The 26792-nt window shown below is 37.4% G+C and overlaps 1 protein-coding gene across 4 annotated transcripts in view; it reads left to right on the top strand.

Moving 5' to 3' along the window:
* Positions 1-26792, top strand: part of LOC124009957 (cell adhesion molecule 3-like) — a 155130-nt gene that overhangs the window by 119980 nt on the left and 8358 nt on the right. For 2 of the 4 annotated variants that reach the window (XM_046322221.1, XM_046322222.1), the window contains 2 exons: positions 22070-22242; positions 22630-23136. In XM_046322221.1, coding sequence (XP_046178177.1) covers positions 22070-22242; positions 22630-23136 — 680 coding nt within the window. The remainder of the gene's footprint in view (positions 1-22069; positions 22243-22629; positions 23137-26792) is intronic. The other 2 variants (XM_046322223.1, XM_046322224.1) reach the window with 1 other exon arrangement.

Raw genomic sequence — 26792 nt, forward strand, 5'->3', positions numbered from 1 at the left:
GTTACTGACTATATCTATCACCATGTTACTGACTATATCTATCACCTGACTATATCTATCACCCCATCACTGACTATATCTATCACCATGTTACTGACTATATCTATCACCCCATCACTGACTATATCTATCACCATGTTACTGACTATATCTATCACCATGTTACTGACTATATCTATCACCATGTTACTGACTATATCTATCACCATGTTACTGACTATATCTATCACCATGTTACTGACTATATCTATCACCATGTTACTGACTATATCTATCACCATGTTACTGACTATATCTATCACCATGTTACTGACTATATCTATCACCATGTTACTGACTATATCTATCACCATGTTACTGACTATATCTATCACCATGTTACTGACTATATCTATCACCATGTTCACTGACTATATCTATCACCATGTTACTGACTATATCTATCACCATGTTACTGACTATATCTATCACCATGTTACTGACTATATATATCACCATGTTACTGACTATATCTATATATGACTATCACCATGTTACTGACTATATCTATACCATGTTATCTATATCTATCACCATGTTACTGACTATATCTATCACCATGTTACTGACTATATCTATCACCATGTTACTGACTATATCTATCACCATGTTACTGACTATATATATCACCATGTTACTGACTATATCTATCACCATGTTACTGACTATATCTATCACCATGTTACTGACTATATCTATCACCATGTTACTGACTATATCTATCACCATGTTACTGACTATATCTATCACCATGTTACTGACTATATCTATCACCATGTTACTGACTATATCTATCACCATGTTACTGACTATATCTATCACCATGTTACTGACTATATCTATCACCATGTTACTGACTATATCTATCACCATGTTACTGACTATATCTATCACCATGTTACTGACTATATCTATCACCATGTTACTGACTATATCTATCACCATGTTACTGACTATATCTATCACCATGTTACTGACTATATCTATCACCATGTTACTGACTATATCTATCACCATGTTACTGACTATATCTATCACCATGTTACTGACTATATCTATCACCATGTTACTGACTATATATATATCACCCTATATCACCATGTTACTGACTATATCTATCACCATGTTACTGACTATATCTATCACCATGTTATGACTATATCTATCACCATGTTACTGACTATATCTATCACCATGTTACTGACTATATCTATCACCATGTTACTGACTATATCTATCACCATGTTACTGACTATATCTATCACCATGTTACTGACTATATCTATCACCATGTTACTGACTATATCTATCACCATGTTACTGACTATATCTATCACCATGTTACTGACTATATCTATCACCATGTTACTGACTATATCTATCACCATGTTACTGACTATATCTATCACCATGTTACTGACTATATCTATCACCATGTTACTGACTATATCTATCACCATGTTACTGACTATATCTATCACCATGTTACTGACTATATCTATCACCATGTTACTGACTATATCTATCACCATGTTACTGACTATATCTATCACCATGTTATGTTACTGACTATATCTATCACCATGTTACTGACTATATCTATCACCATGTTACTGACTATATCTATCACCATGTTACTGACTACTATCACCATGTTACTGACTATATCTATCACCATGTTACTGACTATATCTATCACCATGTTACTGACTATATCTATCACCATGTTACTGACTATATCTATCACCATGTTACTGACTATATCTATCACCATGTTACTGACTATATCTATCACCCACTGACTATATCTATCACCATGTTACTGACTATATCTATCACCATGTTACTGACTATATCTATCACCATGTTACTGACTATATCTATCACCATGTTACTGACTATATCTATCACCATGTTACTGACTATATCTATCACCATGTTACTGACTATATCTATCACCATGTTACTGACTATATCTATCACCATGTTACTGACTATATCTATCACCATGTTACTGACTATATCTATCACCATGTTACTGACTATATCTATCACCATGTTACTGACTATATCTATCACCATGTTACTGACTATATCTATATCTATCACCATGTTACTGACTGATATATCTATCACCATGTCACTGACTATATCTATCACCATGTTACTGACTATATCTATCACCATGTTACTGACTATATCTATCACCATGTTACTGACTATATCTATCACCATGTTACTGACTATATCTATCACCATGTTACTGACTATATCTATCACCATGTTACTGACTATATCTATCACCATGTTACTGACTATATCTATCACCATGTTACTGACTATATCTATCACCATGTTACTATATCTATCACCATGTTACTGACTATATCTATCACTATATATATATCACCATGTTACTGACTATATCTATCACCATGTTACTGACTATATCTATCACCATGTTACTGACTATATCTATCACCATGTTACTGACTATATCTATCACCATGTTACTGACTATATCTATCACCATGTTACTGACTATATCTATCACCATGTTACTGACTATATCTATCACCATGTTACTGACTATATATATCACCATATTACTGACTATATCTATCACCATGTTACTGACTATATCTATCACCATGTTACTGACTATATCTATCACCATGTTACTGACTATATCTATCACCATGTTACTGACTATATCTATCACCATGTTACTGACTATATCTATCACCATGTTACTCACCATGTTACTGACTATATATCTATCACCATGTTACTGACCTATCACCATGTTACTGACTATATCTATCACCATGTTACTGACTGACTATATCTATCACCATGTTACTGACTATATCTATCACCATGTTACTGACTATATCTATCACCATGTTACTGACTATATCTATCACCATGTTACTGACTATATCTATCACCATGTTACTGACTATATATCACCATGTTACTGACTATATCTATCACCATGTTACTGACTATATCTATCACCATGTTACTGACTATATCTATCACCATGTTACTGACTATATCTATCACCATGTTACTGACTATATCTATCACCATGTTACTGACTATATCTATCACCATGTTACTGACTATATCTATCACCATGTTACTGACTATATCTATCACCATGTTACTGACTATATCTATCACCATGTTACTGACTATATCTATCACCATGTTACTGACTATATCTATCACCATGTTACTGACTATATCTATCACCATGTTACTGACTATATCTATCACCATGTTACTGACTATATCTATCACCATGTTACTGACTATATCTATCACCATGTTACTGACTATATCTATCACCATGTTACTGACTATATCTATATCACCTATATCATCATGTTACTGACTCCCCATCACTGACTATCTATCACCATGTTACTGACTATATCTATCACCATGTTACTGACTATATCTATCACCATGTTACTGACTATATCTATCACCATGTTACTGACTATATCTATCACCATGTTACTGACTATATCTATCACCATGTATCACATGTTACTGACTATATCTATCACCATGTTACTGACTATATCTATCACCATGTTACTGACTATATCTATCACCATGTTACTGACTATATCTATCACCATGTTACTGACTATATCTATCACCATGTTACTGACTATATCTATCACCATGTTACTGACTATATCTATCACCATGTTACTGACTATATCTATCACCATGTTACTGACTATATCTATCACCATGTTACTGACTATATCTATCACCATGTTACTGACTATATCTATCACCATGTTACTGACTATATCTATCACCATGTTACTGACTATATATATCACCCCATGTTACTGACTATATCTATCACCATGTTCTGACTACTGACTATATCTATCACCATGTTACTGACTATATCTATCACCATGTTACTGACTATATCTATCACCATGTTACTGACTATATCTATCACCATGTTACTGACTATATCTATCACCATGTTACTGACTATATCTATCACCATGTTACTGACTATATCTATCACCCCATCACTGACTATATCCATGTTACTGACTATATCTATCACCATGTTCACTGACTATATCTATCACCATGTTACTGACTATATCTATCACCATGTTACTGACTATATCTATCACCATGTTACTGACTATATCTATCACCATGTTACTGACTATATCTCACCATGTTACTGATATATCTATCACCATGTTACTGACTATATATATCACCATGTTACTGACTATATCTATCACCATGTTACTGACTATATCTATCACCATGTTACTGACTATATCTATCACCATGTTACTGACTATATCTATCACCATGTTACTGACTATATCTATCACCATGTTACTGACTATATCTATCACCATGTTACTGACTGACTATATCTATCACCATGTTACTGACTATACTATCACCATGTTACTACTATATCTATCACCATGTTACTGACTATATCTATCACCATGTTACTGACTATATCTATCACCATGTTACTGACTATATCTATCACCATGTTACTGACTATATCTATCACCATGTTACTGACTATATCTATCACCATGTTACTGACTATATATATCACCATGTTACTGACTATATCTATCACCATGTTACTGACTATATCTATCACCATGTTACTGACTATATCTATCACCATGTTACTGACTATATCTATCACCATGTTACTGATGTTCTATATATCTATCACCATGTTACTGACTATATCTATCACCATGTTACTGATCTATCACCATGTTACTGACTATATCTATCACCCCATTACTGACTATATCTATCACCATGTTACTGACTATATCTATCACTGACATGTTACTGACTATATCTATCACCATGTTACTGACTATATCTATCACCATGTTACTGACTATATCTATCACCATGTTACTGACTATATCTATCACCATGTTACTGACTATATCTATCACCCCCATGTCTATATCTATCACCATGTTACTGACTATCTATCACCATGTTACTGACTATATCTATCACCATGTTACTGACTATCACCCCATACTGACTATATCTACCATGTTACATGACTATATATATCACCATGTTACTGACTATATCTATCACCCATGTTACTGACTATATCTATCACCATGTTACTGACTATATCTATCACCATGTTACTGACTATATCTATCACCATGTTACTGACTATATCATGTTACTGACTATATCCCCATTACTGACTATATCTATCACCATGTTACTGACTATATATATCACCATGTTGTTACTGACTATATCTATCACCATGTCACTGACTATATCTATCACCATGTTACTGACTATATCTATCACCATGTTACTGACTATATCTATCACCATGTTACTGACTATATCTATCACCATGTTACTGACTATATCTATCACCATGTTACTGACTATATCTATCACCTGTTACTGACTATATCTATCACCATGTTACTGACTATATCTATCACCATGTTACTGACTATATCTATCACCATGTTACTGACTATATCTATCACCATGTTACTGACTATATCTATCACCATGTTACTGACTATATCTATCACCATGTTACTGACTATATCTATCACCATGTTACTGACTATATCTATCACCATGTTACTGACTATATCTATCACCATGTATATCTTATGTTACTGACTATATCTATCACCATGTTACTGACTATATCTATCACCATGTTACTGACTATATCTATCACCATGTTACTGACTATATCTATCACCATGTTACTGACTATATCTATCACCATGTTACTGACTATATCTATCACCATGTTACTGACTATATCTATCACCATGTTACTGACTATATCTATCACCATGTTACTGACTATATCTATCACCATCACCCTATCACCATGTTACTGACTATATCTATCACCATGTTACTGACTATATCTATCACCATGTTACTGACTATATCTATCACCATGTTACTGACTATATCTATCACCATGTTACTGACTATATCTATCACCATGTTACTGACTATATCTATCACCATGTTACTGACTATATCTATCACCATGTTACTGACTATATCTATCACCATGTTACTGACTATATCTATCACCATGTTACTGACTATATCTATCACCATGTTACTGACTATATCTATCACCATGTTACTGACTATATCTATCACCATGTTACTGACTATATCTATCACCATGTTACTGACTATATCTATCACCATGTTACTGACTATATCTATCACCATGTTACTGACTATATCTATCACCATGTTACTGACTATATCTATCACCATGTTACTGACTATATCTATCACCATGTTGTTACTGACTATATCTATCACCATGTTACTGACTATATCTATCACCATGTTACTGACTATATCTATCACCATGTTACTGACTATATCTATCACCATGTTACTGACTATATCTATCACCATGTTACTGACTATATATATCACCATGTTACTGACTATCTCTATCACCATGTTACTGACTATATATATATCACCCCATCACTGACTATATCTATCACCATGTTACTGACTATATCTATCACCATGTTACTGACTATATCTATCACCATGTTACTGACTATATCTATCACCATGTTACTGACTATATCTATCACCATGTTACTGACTATATCTATCACCATGTTACTGACTATATCTATCACCATGTTACTGACTATATCTATCACCATGTTACTGACTATATCTATCACCATGTTACTGACTATATCTATCACCATGTTACTGACTATATATATACCATGTTCACTGACTATATCTATCACCATGTTACTGACTATATCTATCACCATGTTACTGACTATATCTATCACCATGTTACTGACTATATCTATCACCATGTTACTGACTATATCTATCACCATGTTACTGACTATATCTATCACCATGTTACTGACTATATCTATCACCATGTTACTGACTATATCTATCACCATGTTACTGACTATATCTATCACCATGTTACTGACTATATCTATCACCATGTTACTGACTATATCTATCACCATGTTACTGACTATATCTATCACCATGTTACTGACTATATCTATCACCATGTTACTGACTATATCTATCACCATGTTACTGACTATATCTATCACCATGTTACTGACTATATCTATCACCATGTTACTGATATCTATCACCATGTTACTGACTATATCTATCACCATGTTACTGACTATATCTATCACCATGTTACTGACTATATCTATCACCATGTTACTGACTATATCTATCACCATGTTACTGACTATATCTATCACCATGTTACTGACTATATCTATCACCATGTTACTGACTATATCTATCACCATGTCACTGACTATATCTATCACCATGTCACTGACTATATCTATCACCATGTTACTGACTATATCTATCACCATGTTACTGACTATATCTATCACCATGTTACTGACTATATCTATCACCATGTTACTGACTATATCTATCACCATGTTACTGACACCATGTTACTGACTATATCTATCACCATGTTACTGACTATATCTATCACCATGTTACTGACTATATATATATCACCATGTTACTGACTATATCTATCACCATGTTACTGACTATATATCTATCACCATGTTACTGACTATATCTATCACCATGTTACTGACTATATCTATCACCATGTTACTGACTATATCTATCACCATGTTACTGACTATATCTATCACCATGTTACTGACTATATCTATCACCATGTTACTGACTATATATATCACCATCACTGACTATATCTATCACCATGTTACTGACTATATCTATCACCATGTTACTGACTATATCTATCACCATGTTACTGACTATATCTATCACCATGTTACTGACTATATCTATCACCATACTGACTATATCTATCACCATGTTACTGACTATATCTATCACCATGTTACTGACTATATCTATCACCATGTTACTGACTATATATCTCACCATCACTGACTATATCTATCACCATGTTACTGACTATATCTATCACCATGTTACTGACTATATATATCACCATGTTACTGACTATATCTATCACCATGTTACTGACTATATCTATCACCATGTTACTGACTATATCTATCACCATGTTACTGACTATATCTATCACCCCATGTTACTGACTATATCTATCACCATGTTACTGACTATATCTATCACCATGTTACTGACTATATCTATCACCATCACTGACTATATCTATCACCATGTTACTGACTATATCTATCACCATGTTACTGACTATATCTATCACCATGTTACTGACTATATCTGACTATATATCATCACCATGTTACTGACTATATCTATCACCATGTTACTGACTATATCTATCACCATGTTACTGACTATATCTATCACCATGTTACTGACTATATCTATCACCATGTTACTGACTATATCTATCACTACTGACTATATCTATCACCATGTTACTGACTATATCTATCACCATGTTACTGACTATATCTATCACCATGTTACTGACTATATCTATCACCATGTTACTGACTATATCTATCACCATGTTACTGACTATATCTATCACCATGTTACTGACTATATCTATCACCATGTTACTGACTATATCTATCACCATGTTACTGACTATATCTATCACCATGTTACTGACTATATCTATCACCATGTTACTGACTATATCTATCACCATGTTACTGACTATATCTATCACCCACTGACTATATCTATCACCATGTTACTGACTATATCTATCACCATGTTACTGACTATATCTATCACCATGTTACTGACTATATCTATCACCATGTTACTGACTATATCTATCACCATGTTACTGACTATATCTATCACCATGTCACTGACTATGTCTATCACCATGTTACTGACTATATCTATCACCATGTTACTGACTATATCTATCACCATGTTACTGACTATATCTATCACCATGTCACTGACTATATCTATCACCATGTTACTGACTATATCTATCACCATGTTACTGACTATATCTATGTTACTGACTATATCTATCACCATGTTACTGACTATATCTATCACCATGTTACTGACTATATCTATCACCATGTTACTGACTATATCTATCACCATGTTACTGACTATATCTATCACCATGTTACTGACTATATCTATCACCATGTTACTGACTATATCTATCACCATGTTACTGACTATATCTATCACCATGTTACTGACTATATCTATCACCATGTTACTGACTATATCTATCACCATGTTACTGACTATATCTATCACCATGTTACTGACTATATCTATCACCATGTTACTGACTATATCTATCACCATGTTACTGACTATATCTATCACCATGTTACTGACTATATCTATCACCATGTTACTGACTATATCTATCACCCCCATGTTACTGACTATATCTATCACCATGTTACTGACTATATCTATCACCATGTTCACTGACTATATCTATCACCATGTTACTGACTATATCTATCACCATGTTACTGACTATATCTATCACCCCATGTTACTGACTATATCTATCACCATGTTACTGACTATATATATCACCATGTTACTGACTATATCTATCACCATGTTACTGACTATATCTATCACCATGTTACTGACTATATCTATCACCCACTGACTATATCTATCACCATGTTACTGACTATATCTATCACCATGTTACTGACTATATCTATCACCATGTTACTGACTATATCTATCACCATGTTACTGACTATATCTATCACCATGTTACTGACTATATCTATCACCATGTATCACCATGACTGACTATATCTATCACCATGTTACTGACTATATCTATCACCATGTTACTGACTATATCTATCACCATGTTACTGACTATATCTATCACCATGTTACTGACTATATCTATCACCATGTTACTGACTATATCTATCACCATGTTACTGACTATATCTATCACCATGTTACTGACTATATCTATCACCATGTTACTGACTATATCTATCACCCCATTACTGACTATATCTATCACCATGTTACTGACTATATCTATCACCATGTTACTGACTATATCTATCACCATGTTACTGACTATATCTATCACCATGTTACTGACTATATCTATCACCATGTTACTGACTATATCTATCACCATGTTACTGACTATATCTATCACCATGTTACTGACTATATCTATCACCATGTTACTGACTATATCTATCACCATGTTACTGACTATATCTATCACCATGTTACTGACTATATCTATCACCATGTTACTGACTATATCTATCACCATGTTACTGACTATATCTATCACCATGTTACTGACTATATCTATCACCATGTTACTGACTATATCTATCACCATGTTACTGACTATATCTATCACCATGTTACTGACTATATCTATCACCATGTTACTGACTATATCTATCACCATGTTACTGACTATATCTATCACCATGTTACTGACTATATCTATCACCATGTTACTGACTATATCTATCACCATGTTACTGACTATATCTATCACCATGTTACTGACTATATCTATCACCATGTTACTGACTATATCTATCACCATGTTACTGACTATATCTATCACCATGTTACTGACTATATCTATCACCATGTTACTGACTATATCTATCACCATGTTACTGACTATATCTATCACCATGTTACTGACTATATCTATCACCATGTTACTGACTATATCTATCACCATGTTACTGACTATATCTATCACCATGTATCATCACCATGTTACTGACTATATCTATCACCATGTTACTGACTATATCTATCACCATGTTACTGACTATATCTATCACCATGTTACTGACTATATCTATCACCATGTTACTGACTATATCTATCACCCATGTTATGTTACTGACTATATCTATCACCATGTTACTGACTATATCTATCACCATGTTACTGACTATATCTATCACCATGTTACTGACTATATCTATCACATGTTACTGACTATCTATCACCATGTTACTGACTATATCTATCACCATGTTACTGACTATATCTATCACCATGTTACTGACTATATCTATCACCATGTTACTGACTATATCTATCACCATGTTACTGACTATATCTATCACCATGTTATCACCATGTTACTGACTATATCTATCACCATGTTACTGACTATATCTATCACCATGTTACTGACTATATCTATCACCATGTTACTGACTATATCTATCACCATGTTACTGACTATATCTATCACCATGTTACTGACTATATCTATCACCATGTTACTATATCTATCACCATATGACTATATCTATCACCATGTTACTGACTATATCTATCACCATGTTACTGACTATATCTATCACCATGTTACTGACTATATCTATCACCATGTTACTGACTATATCTATATCTATCACCATGTTACTGACTATATCTATCACCATGTTACTGACTATATCTATCACCATGTTACTGACTATATCTATCACCATGTTACTGACTATATCTATCACCATGTTACTGACTATATCTATCACCATGTTACTGACTATATCTATCATCACCATGTTACTGACTATATCTATCACCATGTTACTGACTATATCTATCACCATGTTACTGACTATATCTATCACCATGTTACTGACTATATCTATCACCATGTTACTGACTATATCTATCACCATGTTACTGACTATATCTATCACCATGTTACTGACTATATCTATCACCATGTTACTGACTATATCTATCACCATGTTACTGACTATATCTATCACCATGTTACTGACTATATCTATCACCATGTTACTGACTATATCTATCACCATGTTACTGACTATATCTATCACCATGTTACTGACTCTATCACCATATTACTATCACTATCACCATGTTACTGACTATATCTATCACCATGTTACTGACTATATATATATCACCCATATATATATATCACCATGTTACTGACTATATCTATCACCATGTTCTACTATATCTATCACCATGTTACTGACTATATCTATCACCATGTTACTGACTATATCTATCACCATGTTACTGACTATATCTATCACCATGTTACTGACTATATCTATCACCATGTTACTGACTATATCTATCACCATGTTACTGACTATATCTATCACCATGTTACTGACTATATCTATCACCATGTTACTGACTATATCTATCACCATGTTACTGACTATATCTATCACCATGTTACTGACTATATCTATCACCATGTTACTGACTATATCTATCACCATGTTACTGACTATATCTATCACCTATCACCATGTTACTGACTATATCTATCACCATGTTACTGACTATATCTATCACCCCATCATGACTATATATCACCATGTTACTGACTATATCTATCACCCACTGACTATATCTATCACCCCATCACTGACTATATCTATCACCATGTTACTGACTATATCTATCACCATGTTACTGACTATATCTATCACCACCATCACCATGTTACTGACTATATCTATCACCATGTTACTGACTATATCTATCACCATGTTACTGACTATATCTATCACCATGTTACTGACTATATCTATCACCATGTTACTGACTATATCTATCACCATGTTATCACCATGTTACTGACTATATCTATCACCATGTTACTGACTATATATCTATCACCCCATCACTGACTATATCTATCACCATGTTACTGACTATATCTATCACCATGTTACTGACTATATCTATCACCATGTTACTGACTATATCTATCACCATGTTACTGACTATATCTATCACCATGTCACTGACTATATCTATCACCATCTGACTATATCTATCACCATGTTACTGACTATATCTATCACTACTGACTATATCTATCACCATGTTACTGACTATATCTATCACCATGTTACTGACTATATCTATCACCATGTTACTGACTATATCTATCACCATGTTACTGACTATATCTATCACCACTGTTACTGACTATATCTATCACCATGTTACTGACTATATCTATCACCATGTTACTGACTATATCTATCACCATGTTACTGACTATATCTATCACCACTGTCACCATGTTACTGACTATATCTATCACCATGTTACTGACTATATCTATCACCCCATCACTGACTATATCTATCACCATGTTATGACTATATCTATCACCATGTTACTGACTATATCTATCACCCCATCACTGACTATATCTATCACCATGTTACTGACTATACTCACCATACTGACTATATATATCACCATGTTACTGACTATATCTATCACCATGTTACTGACTATATCTATCACCATGTTATGACTATATCTATCACCATGTCACTGACTATATCTATCACCATGACTATATCTATTACTGACTATATCTATCACCATGTTACTGACTATATCTATCACCATGTTACTGACTATATCTATTACTGACTATATCTATCACCATGTTACTGACTATATCTATCACCATGTTACTGACTATATCTATCACCATGTTACTGACTATATCTATCACCATATCTTCACTGACTATATCTATCACCATGTTACTGACTATATCTATCACCATGTTACTGACTATATCTATCACCATGTTACTGACTATATCTATCACCATGTTACTGACTATATCTATCACCATGTTACTGACTATATCTATCACCATGTTACTGACTATATCTATCACCATGTTACTGACTATATCTATCACCATGTTACTGACTATATCTATCACCATGTTACTGACTATATCTATCACCATGTTACTGACTATATCTATCACCATGTTACTGACTATATCTATCACCATGTTACTGACTATATCTATCACCATGTTACTGACTATATCTATCACCATGTTACTGACTATATCTATCACCATGTTACTGACTATATCTATCACCATGTTACTGACTATATCTATCACCATGTTACTGACTATATCTATCACCATGTTACTGACTATATCTATCACCATGTTACTGACTATATCTATCACCATGTTACTGACTATATCTATCACCATGTTACTGACTATATATATATCACCATGTTACTGACTATATCTATCACCATGTTACTGACTATATCTATCACCATGTATCACATGACTATATCTATCACCATGTTACTGACTATATATATCACCATGTTACTGACTATATCTATATCACCATGTTATCTATCACCATGTTACTGACTATACTATATGACTATATCACCATGTTACTGACTATATCTATCACCATGTTACTGACTATATCTATCACCATGTTACTGACTATATCTATCACCATGTTACTGACTATATCTATCACCATGTTACTGACTATATCTATCACCATGTTACTGACTATATCTATCACCATGTTACTGACTATATCTATCACCCCATCACTGACTATATCTATCACCATGTTACTGACTATATCTATCACCATGTTACTGACTATATCTATCACCATGTTACTGACTATATCTATCACCATGTTACTGACTATATCTATCACCATGTTACTGACTATATCTATCACCATGTTACTGACTATATCTATCACCATGTTACTGACTATATCTATCACCATGTTACTGACTATATCTATCACCATGTTACTGACTATATCTATCACCATGTTACTGACTATATCTATCACCATGTTACTGACTATATCTATCACCATGTTACTGACTATATATATCACCATGTTACTGACTATATCTATCACCATGTTACTGACTATATATATCACCATGTTACTGACTATATATATCACCATGTTACTGACTATATCTATCACCATGTTACTGACTATATATATATCACCCCATCACTGACTATATATCTATCACCATGTTACTGACTATATCTATCACCATGTTACTGACTATATCTATCACCATGTTACTGACTATATCTATCACCATGTTACTGACTATATCTATCACCATGTTACTGACTATATCTATCACCATGTTACTGACTATATCTATCACCATGTTACTGACTATATCTATCACCATGTTACTGACTATATATATCACCATGTTACTGACTATATCTATCACCATGTTACTGACTATATCTATCACCATGTTACTGACTATATCTATCACCATGTTACTGACTATATCTATCACCATGTTACTGACTATATCTATCACCATGTTACTGACTATATATATATCACCCCATCACTGACTATATCTATCACCATGTTACTGACTATATCTATCACCATGTTACTGACTATATCTATCACCATGTTACTGACTATATCTATCACCATGTTACTGACTATATCTATCACCATGTTACTGACTATATCTATTACTGACTATATCTATCACCATGTTACTGACTATATCTATCACCATGTTACTGACTATATCTATCACCATGTTACTGACTATATCTATCACCATGTTACTGACTGACTATATCTATCACCATGTTACTGACTGACTATATCTATCACCATGTTACTGACTATATATCTATCACCATACTGACTATATCTATCCCCATCACTGACTATATCTATCACCATGTTACTGACTATATCTATCACCACCATGTTATGTTACTGACTATATCTATCACCATGTTACTGACTATATCTATCACCATGTTACTGACTATATCTATCACCATGTTACTGACTATATCTATCACCATGTTACTGACTATATCTATCACCATGTTACTGACTATATCTATCACCATGTTACTGACTATATCTATCACCATGTTACTGACTATATCTATCACCATGTTACTGACTATATCTATCACCATGTTACTGACTATATCTATCACCATGTTACTGACTATATCTATCACCATGTTACTGACTATATCTATCACCATGTTACTGACTATATCTATCACCATGTTACTGACTGACTATATCTATCACCATGTTACTGACTATATCTATCACCATGTTACTGACTATATCTATCACCATGTTACTGACTATATCTATCACCATGTTACTGACTATATATATCACCATGTTACTGACTATATCTATCACCATGTTACTGACTATATCTATCACCATGTTACATGTTACTGACTATATCTATCACCATGTTACTGACTATATCTATCACCATGTTACTGACTATATCTATCACCATGTTACTGACTATATATCTATCACCATGTTACTGACTATATCTATCACCATGTTACTGACTATATCTATCACCATGTTACTGACTATATCTATCACCATGTTACTGACTATATATATCACCATGTTACTGACTATATCTATCACCATGTTACTGACTATATCTATCACCATGTTACTGACTATATCTATCACCATGTTACTGACTATATCTATCACCATGTTACTGACTATATCTATCACCATGTTACTGACTATATCTATCACCATGTTACTGACTATATCTATCACCATGTTACTGACTATATCTATCACCATGTTACTGACTATATCTATCACCATGTTACTGACTATATCTATCACCATGTTACTGACTATATCTATCACCATGTTACTGACTATATCTATCACCATGTTACTGACTATATCTATCACCATGTTACTGACTATATCACCATGTTACTCACCCCATCACCCTGACTATATCACTGACTATATCTATCACCATGTTACTGACTATATCTATCACCATGTTACTGACTCACCATATCTATCACCATGTTACTGACTATATCTATCACCATGTTACTGACTATATATCACCATCTATCACCATGTCACTGACTATATCTATCACCATGTTACTGACTATATCTATCACCATGTTACTGACTATATCTATCACCATGTTACTGACTATATCTATCACCATGTTACTGACTATATCTATCACCATGTTACTGACTATATCTATCACCATGTTACTGACTATATCTATCACCATGTTACTGACTATATCTATCACCATGTTACTGACTATATCTATGTGACTATAGCAATGTGATGGTCTGGGGGAGGCAATGTGATGGTCTGGGGTTGATGGTCTGGGGGCAGGCAATGTGATGGTCTGGTGGAGGCAATGTGATGGTCTGATGGTCTGGGGAGGCAATGTGATGGTCTGGGGGAGGCAATATGATGGTCTGGTGGAGGCAATGTGATGGTCTGGGGGAGGCAATGGTCTGGCAGTGTGATGGTCTGGGGGTCTGGTCTGGGGGAGGCAATGTGATGGTCTGGGGGAGGCAATGTGATGGTCTGGGGGAGGCAATGTGATGGTCTGGGGGAGGCAATGTGATGGTCTGGGGGAGGCAATGTGATGGTCTGGGGAGGCAATGTGATGGTCTGGTGGAGGCAATGTGATGGTCTGGGGAGGCAATGTGATGGTCTGGTGGAGGCAATGTGATGGTCTGGGGTGGCAGTGTGATGGTCTGGGGGAGGCAATGTGATGGTCTGGTGGAGGCAGTGTGATGGTCTGGGGGAGGCAATGTGATGGTCTGGTGGAGGCAATGTGATGGTCTGGGGGAGGCAATGTGATGGTCTGGTCTGGGGAGGCAATGTGATGGTCTGTGATGGGGTGGAGGCAATGTGATGGTCAGTGTGATGGTCTGGGGGGGATGGTCTGGTGGAATGTGATGGTATGGTCTGGAGGCAATGTGATGGTCTGGGGGAGGCAATGTGATGGTCTGGGGGAGGCAATGTGATGGTCTGGGGAGGCAATGTGATGGTCTGGTGGAGGCAATGTGATGGTCTGGGGGAGGCAATGTGATGGTCTGGGGGGGAGGCAATGTGATGGTCTGGAGGGGATGGTCTGGGGAGGCAATGTGATGGTCTGGTGGAGGCAATGTGATGGTCTGGGGGAGGCAATGTGATGGTCTGGGGGAGGCAATGTGATGGTCTGGGGGAGGCAATGTGATGGTCTGGGGGAGGCAATGTGATGGTCTGGGGGAGGCAATGTGATGGTCTGGGGAGGCAATGTGATGGTCTGGGGAGGCAATGTGATGGTCTGGGGGAGGCAATGTGGTGGTCTGGTGGAGGCAATGTGATGGTCTGGGGGAGGCAATGTGATGGTCTGGTGGAGGCAATGTGATGGTCTGGGGGAGGCAATGTGATGGTCTGGGGGAGGCAATGTGATGGTCTGGGGGAGGCAATGTGATGGTCTGGTGGAGGCAATGTGATGGTCTGGGGGGGGATGGTCTGGTGGAGGCAATGTGATGGTCTGGTGGAGGCAATGTGATGGTCTGGGGGAGGCAATGTGATGGTCTGGGGAGGCAATGTGATGGTCTGGGGAGGCAGTGTGATGGTCTGGGGGAGGTGATGGTCTGGTGGAGGCAATGTGATGGTCTGGGGGAGGCAATGTGATGGTCTGGTGGAGGCAATGTGATGGTCTGGGGGAGCAGCAATGTGATGGTCTGGGGGAGGCAATGTGATGGTCTGGTGGAGGCAATGTGATGGTCTGGGGAGGCAATGTGATGGTCTGGGGGAGGCAATGTGATGGTCTGGGGAGGCAATGTGATGGTCTGGGGAGGCAATGTGATGGTCTGGGGGAGGCAGTGTGATGGTCTGAGGGGAGGTCAATGTGATGGTCTGGGGGAGGCAATGTGATGGTCTGGGGGAGGCAATGTGATGGTCTGGGGGAGGCAATGTGATGGTCTGGGGGAGGGGGAGGCAATGTGATGGTCTGGGGGAGGCAATGTGATGGTCTGGGGGAGGCAATATGATGGTCTGGGGGAGGCAATGTGATGGTCTGGGGGAGGCAATGTGGTGGTCTGGTGGAGGCAATGTGATGGTCTGGGGGAGGCAATGTGATGGTCTGGTGGAGGCAATGTGATGGTCTGGGGGAGGCAATGTGATGGTCTGGGGGAGGCAATGTGATGGTCTGGGGGAGGCAATGTGATGGTCTGGTGGAGGCAATGTGATGGTCTGGGGGTGCTTTGGTGGTGGTAAAGTGGGGGATTTGTACAGGGTAAAAGGAATCTTGAAGAAGGAAGGCTATCACTCCATTTTGCAGCTCCATGCCATACCCTGTGGACAGTGCTTAATTGGAGCCAATTTCCTCCTACAACAGGACAATGACCCAAAGCACAGCTCCAAACTATGCAATAACTATTTAGGGAAGAAGCAGTCAGCTGGTATTCTGTCTATAATGGAGTGGCCAGCACAGTCACCGGATCTCAACCCTATTGAGCTGTTGTGGGAGCAGCTTGACCGTATGGTACTTAAGAAGTGCCCATCAAGCCAATCCAAACTTGTGGGAGGTGCTTCAGAAAGCATGGGGTTGAAATCTCTTCAGATAACCTCAACCAATTGACAACTAGAATGCCAAAGGTCTGCAAGGCTGTATAATTGCTGCAAATGGAGGATTCTTTGACGAAAGGAAAGTTTGAAGGACACAAAAATTATTTCATTAAAAATCATGATTTATAACCTTGTCAATGTCTTGACTATATTTCTAATTCATTTTGCAACTAATTTCATGTATTTCTACGGGAACCCAAACTGTTGAACGGCAGTGTACATACAGTACATAAATAGAGTAAATACATACAGTAAATACATACAGTAAATACATGAAATACAGTAAATACATACAGTAAATACAATAAATACAATAAATACAATAAATACAATAAATACATACAGTAAATACATGAAATACAATAAATACAATAAATACAATAAATACATACAGTAAATACAATAAATACAATAAATACAATAAATACATACAGTAAATACATGAAATACAATAAATACAATAAATACCATAAATACATACAATACAGTAAATACATACAGTAAATACAATAAATACAATAAATACAATAAATACAATAAATACAGTAAATACATGAAATACAATAAATACAATAAATACAATAAATACAATAAATACATACAGTAAATACAATAAATACATACAGTAAATACAATAAATACAATAAATACAATAAGTAAATACAATAAATACAATAAATACATACAGTAAATACACTACATACACACAGTAAATACATACAGTAAATACAATAAATACAATAAATACATACAATAAATACATACAGTAAATACAATAAATACAATAAATACAATAAATACATACAGTAAATACAATAAATACAATAAATACAATAAATACATACAGTAAATACACTGCATACACACAGTAAATACATACAGTAAATACAATAAATACAATAAATACATACAGTAAATACACTGCATACACACAGTAAATACATACAGTAAATACAATAAATACAATAAATACATACAGTAAATACAATAAATACAATAAATACAATAAATACATACAGTAAATACACTGCATACACACAGTAAATACATACAGTAAATACACTACATACACACAGTAAATACATACAGTAAATACACTACATACACACAGTAAATACATACAGTAAATACATACAGTAAATACATGAAATACAATAAATACATACAGTAAATACATGAAATACAGTAAATAGTAAATACAGTAAATACATGAAATACATGAAATACATACAGTAAATACAATAAATACAATAAATACATACACATACAGTAAATGCATACACTACATACACACAGTAAATACATACAGTAAATACAGTAAATACATACAGTTGATACATACAGTAGATACACACAGTAAATACAGTAAATACATACCATATATACAGTAAATACATACACTACATGCAGTAAATACATACAGTAAATACACTACATACAGTAAATACATACACTAAATACACTACGTACACTACATACAGTAAATACATACAGTAGATACACTACGTACACTACATACAGTAAATACATACAGTAGATACACTACGTACACTACATACAGTAAATACATACAGTAGATACACTACGTACACTACATTCAGTAAATACATACAGTAAATACACTACATACAGTAAATACATACAGTAAATACACTACGTACACTACATACAGTAAATACATACAGTAGATACATACAGTAGATACATACAGTAAATACATTCACTACATGCAGTAAATACATACAGTAAATGCACTACATACAGTAAATACATACAGTAAATGCACTACATACAGTAAATACATACAGTAAATACACTACATACAGTAAATACATACAGTAAATACACTACATACAGTAAATACACTACATACAGTAAATACACTACATACAGTAAGTACATACAGTAGATACATACAGTAGATACATACAGTAAATACATACAGTAAATACACTACATACAGTAAATGCATACAGTAAATACATACAGTAAATACATACAGTAGATACATACAGTAAATACATGCACTACATACATACAGTAGATACATACAGTAAATACATACAGTAAATACACTACATACAGTAAATACACACCAGTAAATACATACTGTAATGACAGAAAGATGAACTCACGTAATATTCATATGTCCCTAAAATGTATGAATCACATGAACAAATCTAGTTCTGCAGCTATATGCTTTATATTACAATAACATTCCTGTACAGTTCTACTTCTTCTAGTTCTGCAGCTATATGCTTTATATTACAATAACATTCCTGGACAGTTATACTTCTTCTAGTTCTGCAGCTATATGCTTTATATTACAATAACATTCCTGTACAGTTCTACTTCTTCTAGTTCTACAGCTATATGCTTTATATTACAATAACATTCCTGTACAGTTCTACTTCTTCTAGTTCTGCAGCTATATGCTTTATATTACAATAACATTCCTGTACAGTTCTACTTCTTCTAGTTCTGCAGCTATATGCTTTATATTACAATAATATTCCTGTACAGTTCTACTTCTTCTAGTTCTGCAGCATGCACTGTATGTTACACACATTCTATTTTGAAATCAAATATATTTTCTCTTCACATTCTTGTTCTTTTTCTATTTTTGTGTGTCTGTGTGTGTGTCTGTATCTCAGGCCCACCTCGTACGTGTGGCAGAAGAAGGATGGAGAGCTCCCTCTGATGGCCAAGGTGGATGGTAGTTTCCTGCTCTTTGAGATGCTCAACAAATCAGACAACGGGGTGTACCTCTGTCAGGCTGACAACGGAATCGGGAAGATGCAGGGAGAGTACACGCTGCTGGTGCAAGGTACTGACCAGAGAGAGAGGGAGAGAGAGAGAGAGAGAGAGAGAGAGAGAGAGAGAGAGAGAGAGAGAGAGAGAGAGAGAGAGAGAGAGAGGTGGTTGACAGCAGCTTGTCCAGGGCAGGATGTATATGTTTCTTCTGTCTGCTTCATCATTGTTTACTTCTGTTGTTGTGTATTTTCTTACTACAACTTTTACTTTCTTTTCTGATTTTCTTCACATTTCTTTTCTGTTTATTTCTCTTTATCACCAACACCATCCACCTCATGCTTCACTCCTTTGCTTTTTGGCTACACATCCTGTATGCCACTGTGCCACTGTCTTTCTTCCTGTCTACTCCTCTGCTCTTACTACCTCTCCATATTCCTTCACGTCTTCTCCTTTATCCAAGACCTGACAGATGATTCAAACAACCTCTTCCCTACCTCTTTCTATCTACCCTCCTCTTCTCCAACCTCTGACTCCCCCTCTTCCTCTCTCTCTCCTGATTCTTTCCCCACTCTTATGTCAACAACGTCTGGGTCTGGCTCGTCTGTCTCCGGGTCCCTACCTGCCAGCTCTCCTCCCACTATTTTCTCCTTCTCTGTCCCTTACCCGTCTGATCTCACCTTTCCCCCTTCTTCTTCCTCTTCTTCATCCCTCTCTACCTCTTCTCTCTCTCCCTCTCCTCCTCCTGTCAATGTTCTATCCACCTCTCTTTCCAACTCTCTCTTCCCTGACCTTTCCATGTCTCCCGAACGCCATCCCCCCTCCTCTGACTCCTTCTCCCCCTCTTCTTCCTCCTCTTTTTCCTCTCCTCCTGCCAGCGTTACTCCTCCCTCTGTCGCTCCTCCCTCCTCCGACTCCCTCACTCCCTCCTCAGTTACCATACGGCTGAATGGAGTTTACAGTTTTACAGGTAAATGATCTGTTTACGCACATACACAGTTGTACCCACACGAACAAACACATTCAGACCCTAATTATATAATACATACCATTCAACAGAAGCTTTTAACCAAAGCGACTTACATTTTACGCGTGGGTAGCTCCGGGAATTGAACCAACAATTCTGGCATCACAAGCGCCATGCTCTACGGGTACAGGTAGAGAGTCAATGTGCAGGGGCACCGGTTAGTTGAGGTAATATGTACATGAAGGTAGAGTTATTAAAGTGACTATATATAGATGATAACAACAGAGAGCTGCGGCAGTGTAATAGAGGGGGGGGGGGGTGTTCAGGAGTCTTATGGCTTGAGGGTAGAAGCTGTTTAGAAGCCTCTTGGACCTAGTACCGCTTGCCATGCAGTAGCAGAGAGAACAGTCTATGATTAGTGTCGCTGGAGTCTTTGACCATTTTTAGGGCCTTCCTCTGACACCGCCTGGTATAGAGGTCCTGGATGGCAGGAAGCTTGGCCACAGTGATGTACTGGGCCATGCGCACTACCCTCTGTAGTGCCTTGCGGTCGGAGGCCGAGCAGTTTCCATACCAGGCAGTGATGCAACCGGTCAGGATGCTCTTGATGGTGCAGCTGTAGAACCTTTTGAGGATCTGAGGACCCATGCCAAATCTTTTCAGTCTCCTGAGGGGAAATAGGTTTTGTCGTTCCTTCTTCACGACTGTCTTGGTGTGTTTGGACCATTCTAGTTTGTTGGTGATGTGGACACCCAGGAACTTGAAGCTGTCAACCTGCTCCACTGCAGCCCCATCGATGAGAACAGGGCTTGCTCGGTCCTCCTTTTCCTGTACTCCACAATCATCTCCTTTGCCTTGATCACGTTGAGGGAGAGGTTATTGTCCTGGCACCACATGGCCAGGTCTCTGACCTCCTCCCTATAGGCTGTCTCGTCGTTATCGGTGATCAGGCCTACCACTGTTGTGTCGTTGGAAAACTTAATGATGGTGTGGGAGTTGTGCCTGGCCGAGCAGTCATGAGTGAACAGGTTGTACAAGAGGGGGCTGAGCATGCACCCCTGAGGGGCCCCTGTGTTTAGGATCAGCGTGGCGGATCCTACCCTTACCACCTGGGGCGTGTTGTTACCTACAATTACCACCTGGGGGGCGTCCCATCAGGAAGTCCAGGATCCAGGTGCAGAGGGAGGTGTTTAGTCACAGGGTCCTTAGCTTATTGATGAGCTTCGAAGGCACTATGGTGTTGAACGCTGAGCTGTAGTCAATGAATAGCATTCTCACATAGGTGTTCCTTTTGTCCAGGTGGGAAAGGGCCGTGTGGAGTGCAATAGAGATTGCATCATCTGTGGATCTGTTGGGACGGTATGCAAATTGGAGTGGGTTTCTAGGGTTTCTGGGATGATGGTGTTGATGTGAGCCAATACCAGCCCTTCAAAGCACTTCATGGCTACAGACGTGAGTGCTACAGGTCGGTAGTCATTTAGGCAGGTCACCTTAGTGTTCTTGGGCAGGGACTACGGTGATCTATTTTAAACATGTTGGTATTACAGACTCGGACAGGGAGAGTTTGAAAATGTCAGTGAAGACACTTGCCAGTTGGTTAGCACATGCTCGCACTACACGCCCTGCCAATCCGTCTGGCCCTGCGGTCTTGTGAATCTTGACCTGTTTAAAGGTCTTACTCACAACGGGTGCGGAGAGCGTGATCACACAGTCGGCCGGAACAGCTGGTGCTCTCATGCATGTTTCAGTGTTATTTGCCTCGAAGAGAGCATAGAAGTAATTTAGCTCTTCTGGTAGGCTCGTGTCATTGGGCAGCTCTCGGCCGTGCTACCCTTTATAGTCTGTAATGGTTTGCAAGCCCTGCCACATCCGATAAGCGTCAGAGCCAGTGTATGATTCGATCTTAGTCCTGTATTGATACTTTGCCTGTTTGATGGTTCATCGGAGGGCATAGCGTGATTTCTTATAAGCTTCCAGGTTAGAGTCCCACTCCTTGAAAGCGGTAGCTCTAGCCTTTAGCTCAGTGCGGATGTTGCCTGTAATCCATGGCTTCTGATTGGGGTATGTACGTACGGTCACTGTGGGAATGACGTCATCGATGCACTTATTGATAAAGCCAGTGACTGATGTGGTGTACTCCTCAATGCCATTGGAGGAATCCCAGAACATGTTCCAGTCTGTGATAGCAAAACAGTCCTGTAGTTTAGCATCTGCTTCATCTGACCACTTTTTTTATTGATCTAATCACTGGTGCTTCCTGCTCTCATTTTTGCTTGTAAGCAGGAATCAGGAGGATATAATTATGGTCAGATTTGCCAAATGGGAGGGAGAGGGAGAGCTTTGTATGCATCTCTGTGTGTGGAGTAAAGATGGTACAGCTACTTGGAGCGCCGCCTCTGGGTGAATGTTTTCTTGTTTTCTTATGGCGGAATTCAATGCTGTCTTAGTGTCAGCCTCTGACTGTGGTGGTATGTAAAACAGCTACGAAAAATACAGATGAAATCTCTCAAGGTAGATAGTGTGGTCTACAGCTTATCATGAGATACTCTACCTCAAGCGAGCAATAACTTGAGACTTCCTTAGATATCGTGCACCAGCTGTTATTTACAAAAACACATAGTCCACCGCCCCTTGTCTTACCAGACACCGCTGTTCTATCCTGCCGGTACATCATATAACCAGCTGTATGTTGATAGTGTCCCAGCCTGCCGGTACAGCGTATAACCAGCTGTATGTTGATAGTGTCCCAGCCTGCCGGTACATCATATAACCAGCTGTATGTTGATAGTGTCCCAGCCTGCCGGTACATCATATAACCAGCTGTATGTTGATAGTGTCCCAGCCTGCCGGTACAGCGTATAACCAGCTGTATGTTGATAGTGTCCCAGCCTGCCAGTACATCATATAACCAGCTGTATGTTGATAGTGACCCAGCCTGCCGGTACATCATATAACCAGCTGTATGTTGATAGTGACCCAGCCTGCCAGTACATCATATAACCAGCTGTATGTTGATAGTGACCCAGCCTGCCAGTACATCATATAACCAGCTGTATGTTGATAGTGTCCCAGCCTGCCGGTACATCATATAACCAGCTGTATGTTGATAGTGTCCCAGCCTGCCGGTACATCATATAACCAGCTGTATGTTGACAGTGTCCCAGCCTGCCGGTAAATCATATAACCAGCTGTATGTTGATAGTGTCCCAGCCTGCCGGTACATCATATAACCAGCTGTATGTTGATAGTGTCCCAGCCTGCCGGTACATCATATAACCAGCTGTATGTTGATAGTGTCCCAGCCTGTATAACCAGGTATGTTGAAAGTGTCCCAGCCTATAACCAGCTGTATGTTGATAGTGTGTCCATCATATAACCAGCTGTATGTTGATAGTGTCCCAGCCTGCCGGTACATCATATAACCAGCTGTATGTTGATAGTGTCCCAGCCTGCCGGTACAGCGTATAACCAGCTGTATGTTGAAAGTGTCCCAGCCTGCAGGTACATCATATAACCAGCTGTATGTTGATAGTGTCCCAGCCTGCCGGTACATCATATAACCAGCTGTATGTTGATAGTGTCCCAGCCTGCCGGTACATCATATAACCAGCTGTATGTTGATAGTGTCCCAGCCTGCCGGTACAGCGTATAACCAGCGG

The sequence above is a fragment of the Oncorhynchus gorbuscha genome, linkage group LG22, assembly GCF_021184085.1.
Source record: "Oncorhynchus gorbuscha isolate QuinsamMale2020 ecotype Even-year linkage group LG22, OgorEven_v1.0, whole genome shotgun sequence".
In the NCBI taxonomy this organism is placed as follows: Eukaryota; Metazoa; Chordata; class Actinopteri; order Salmoniformes; family Salmonidae; genus Oncorhynchus; species Oncorhynchus gorbuscha.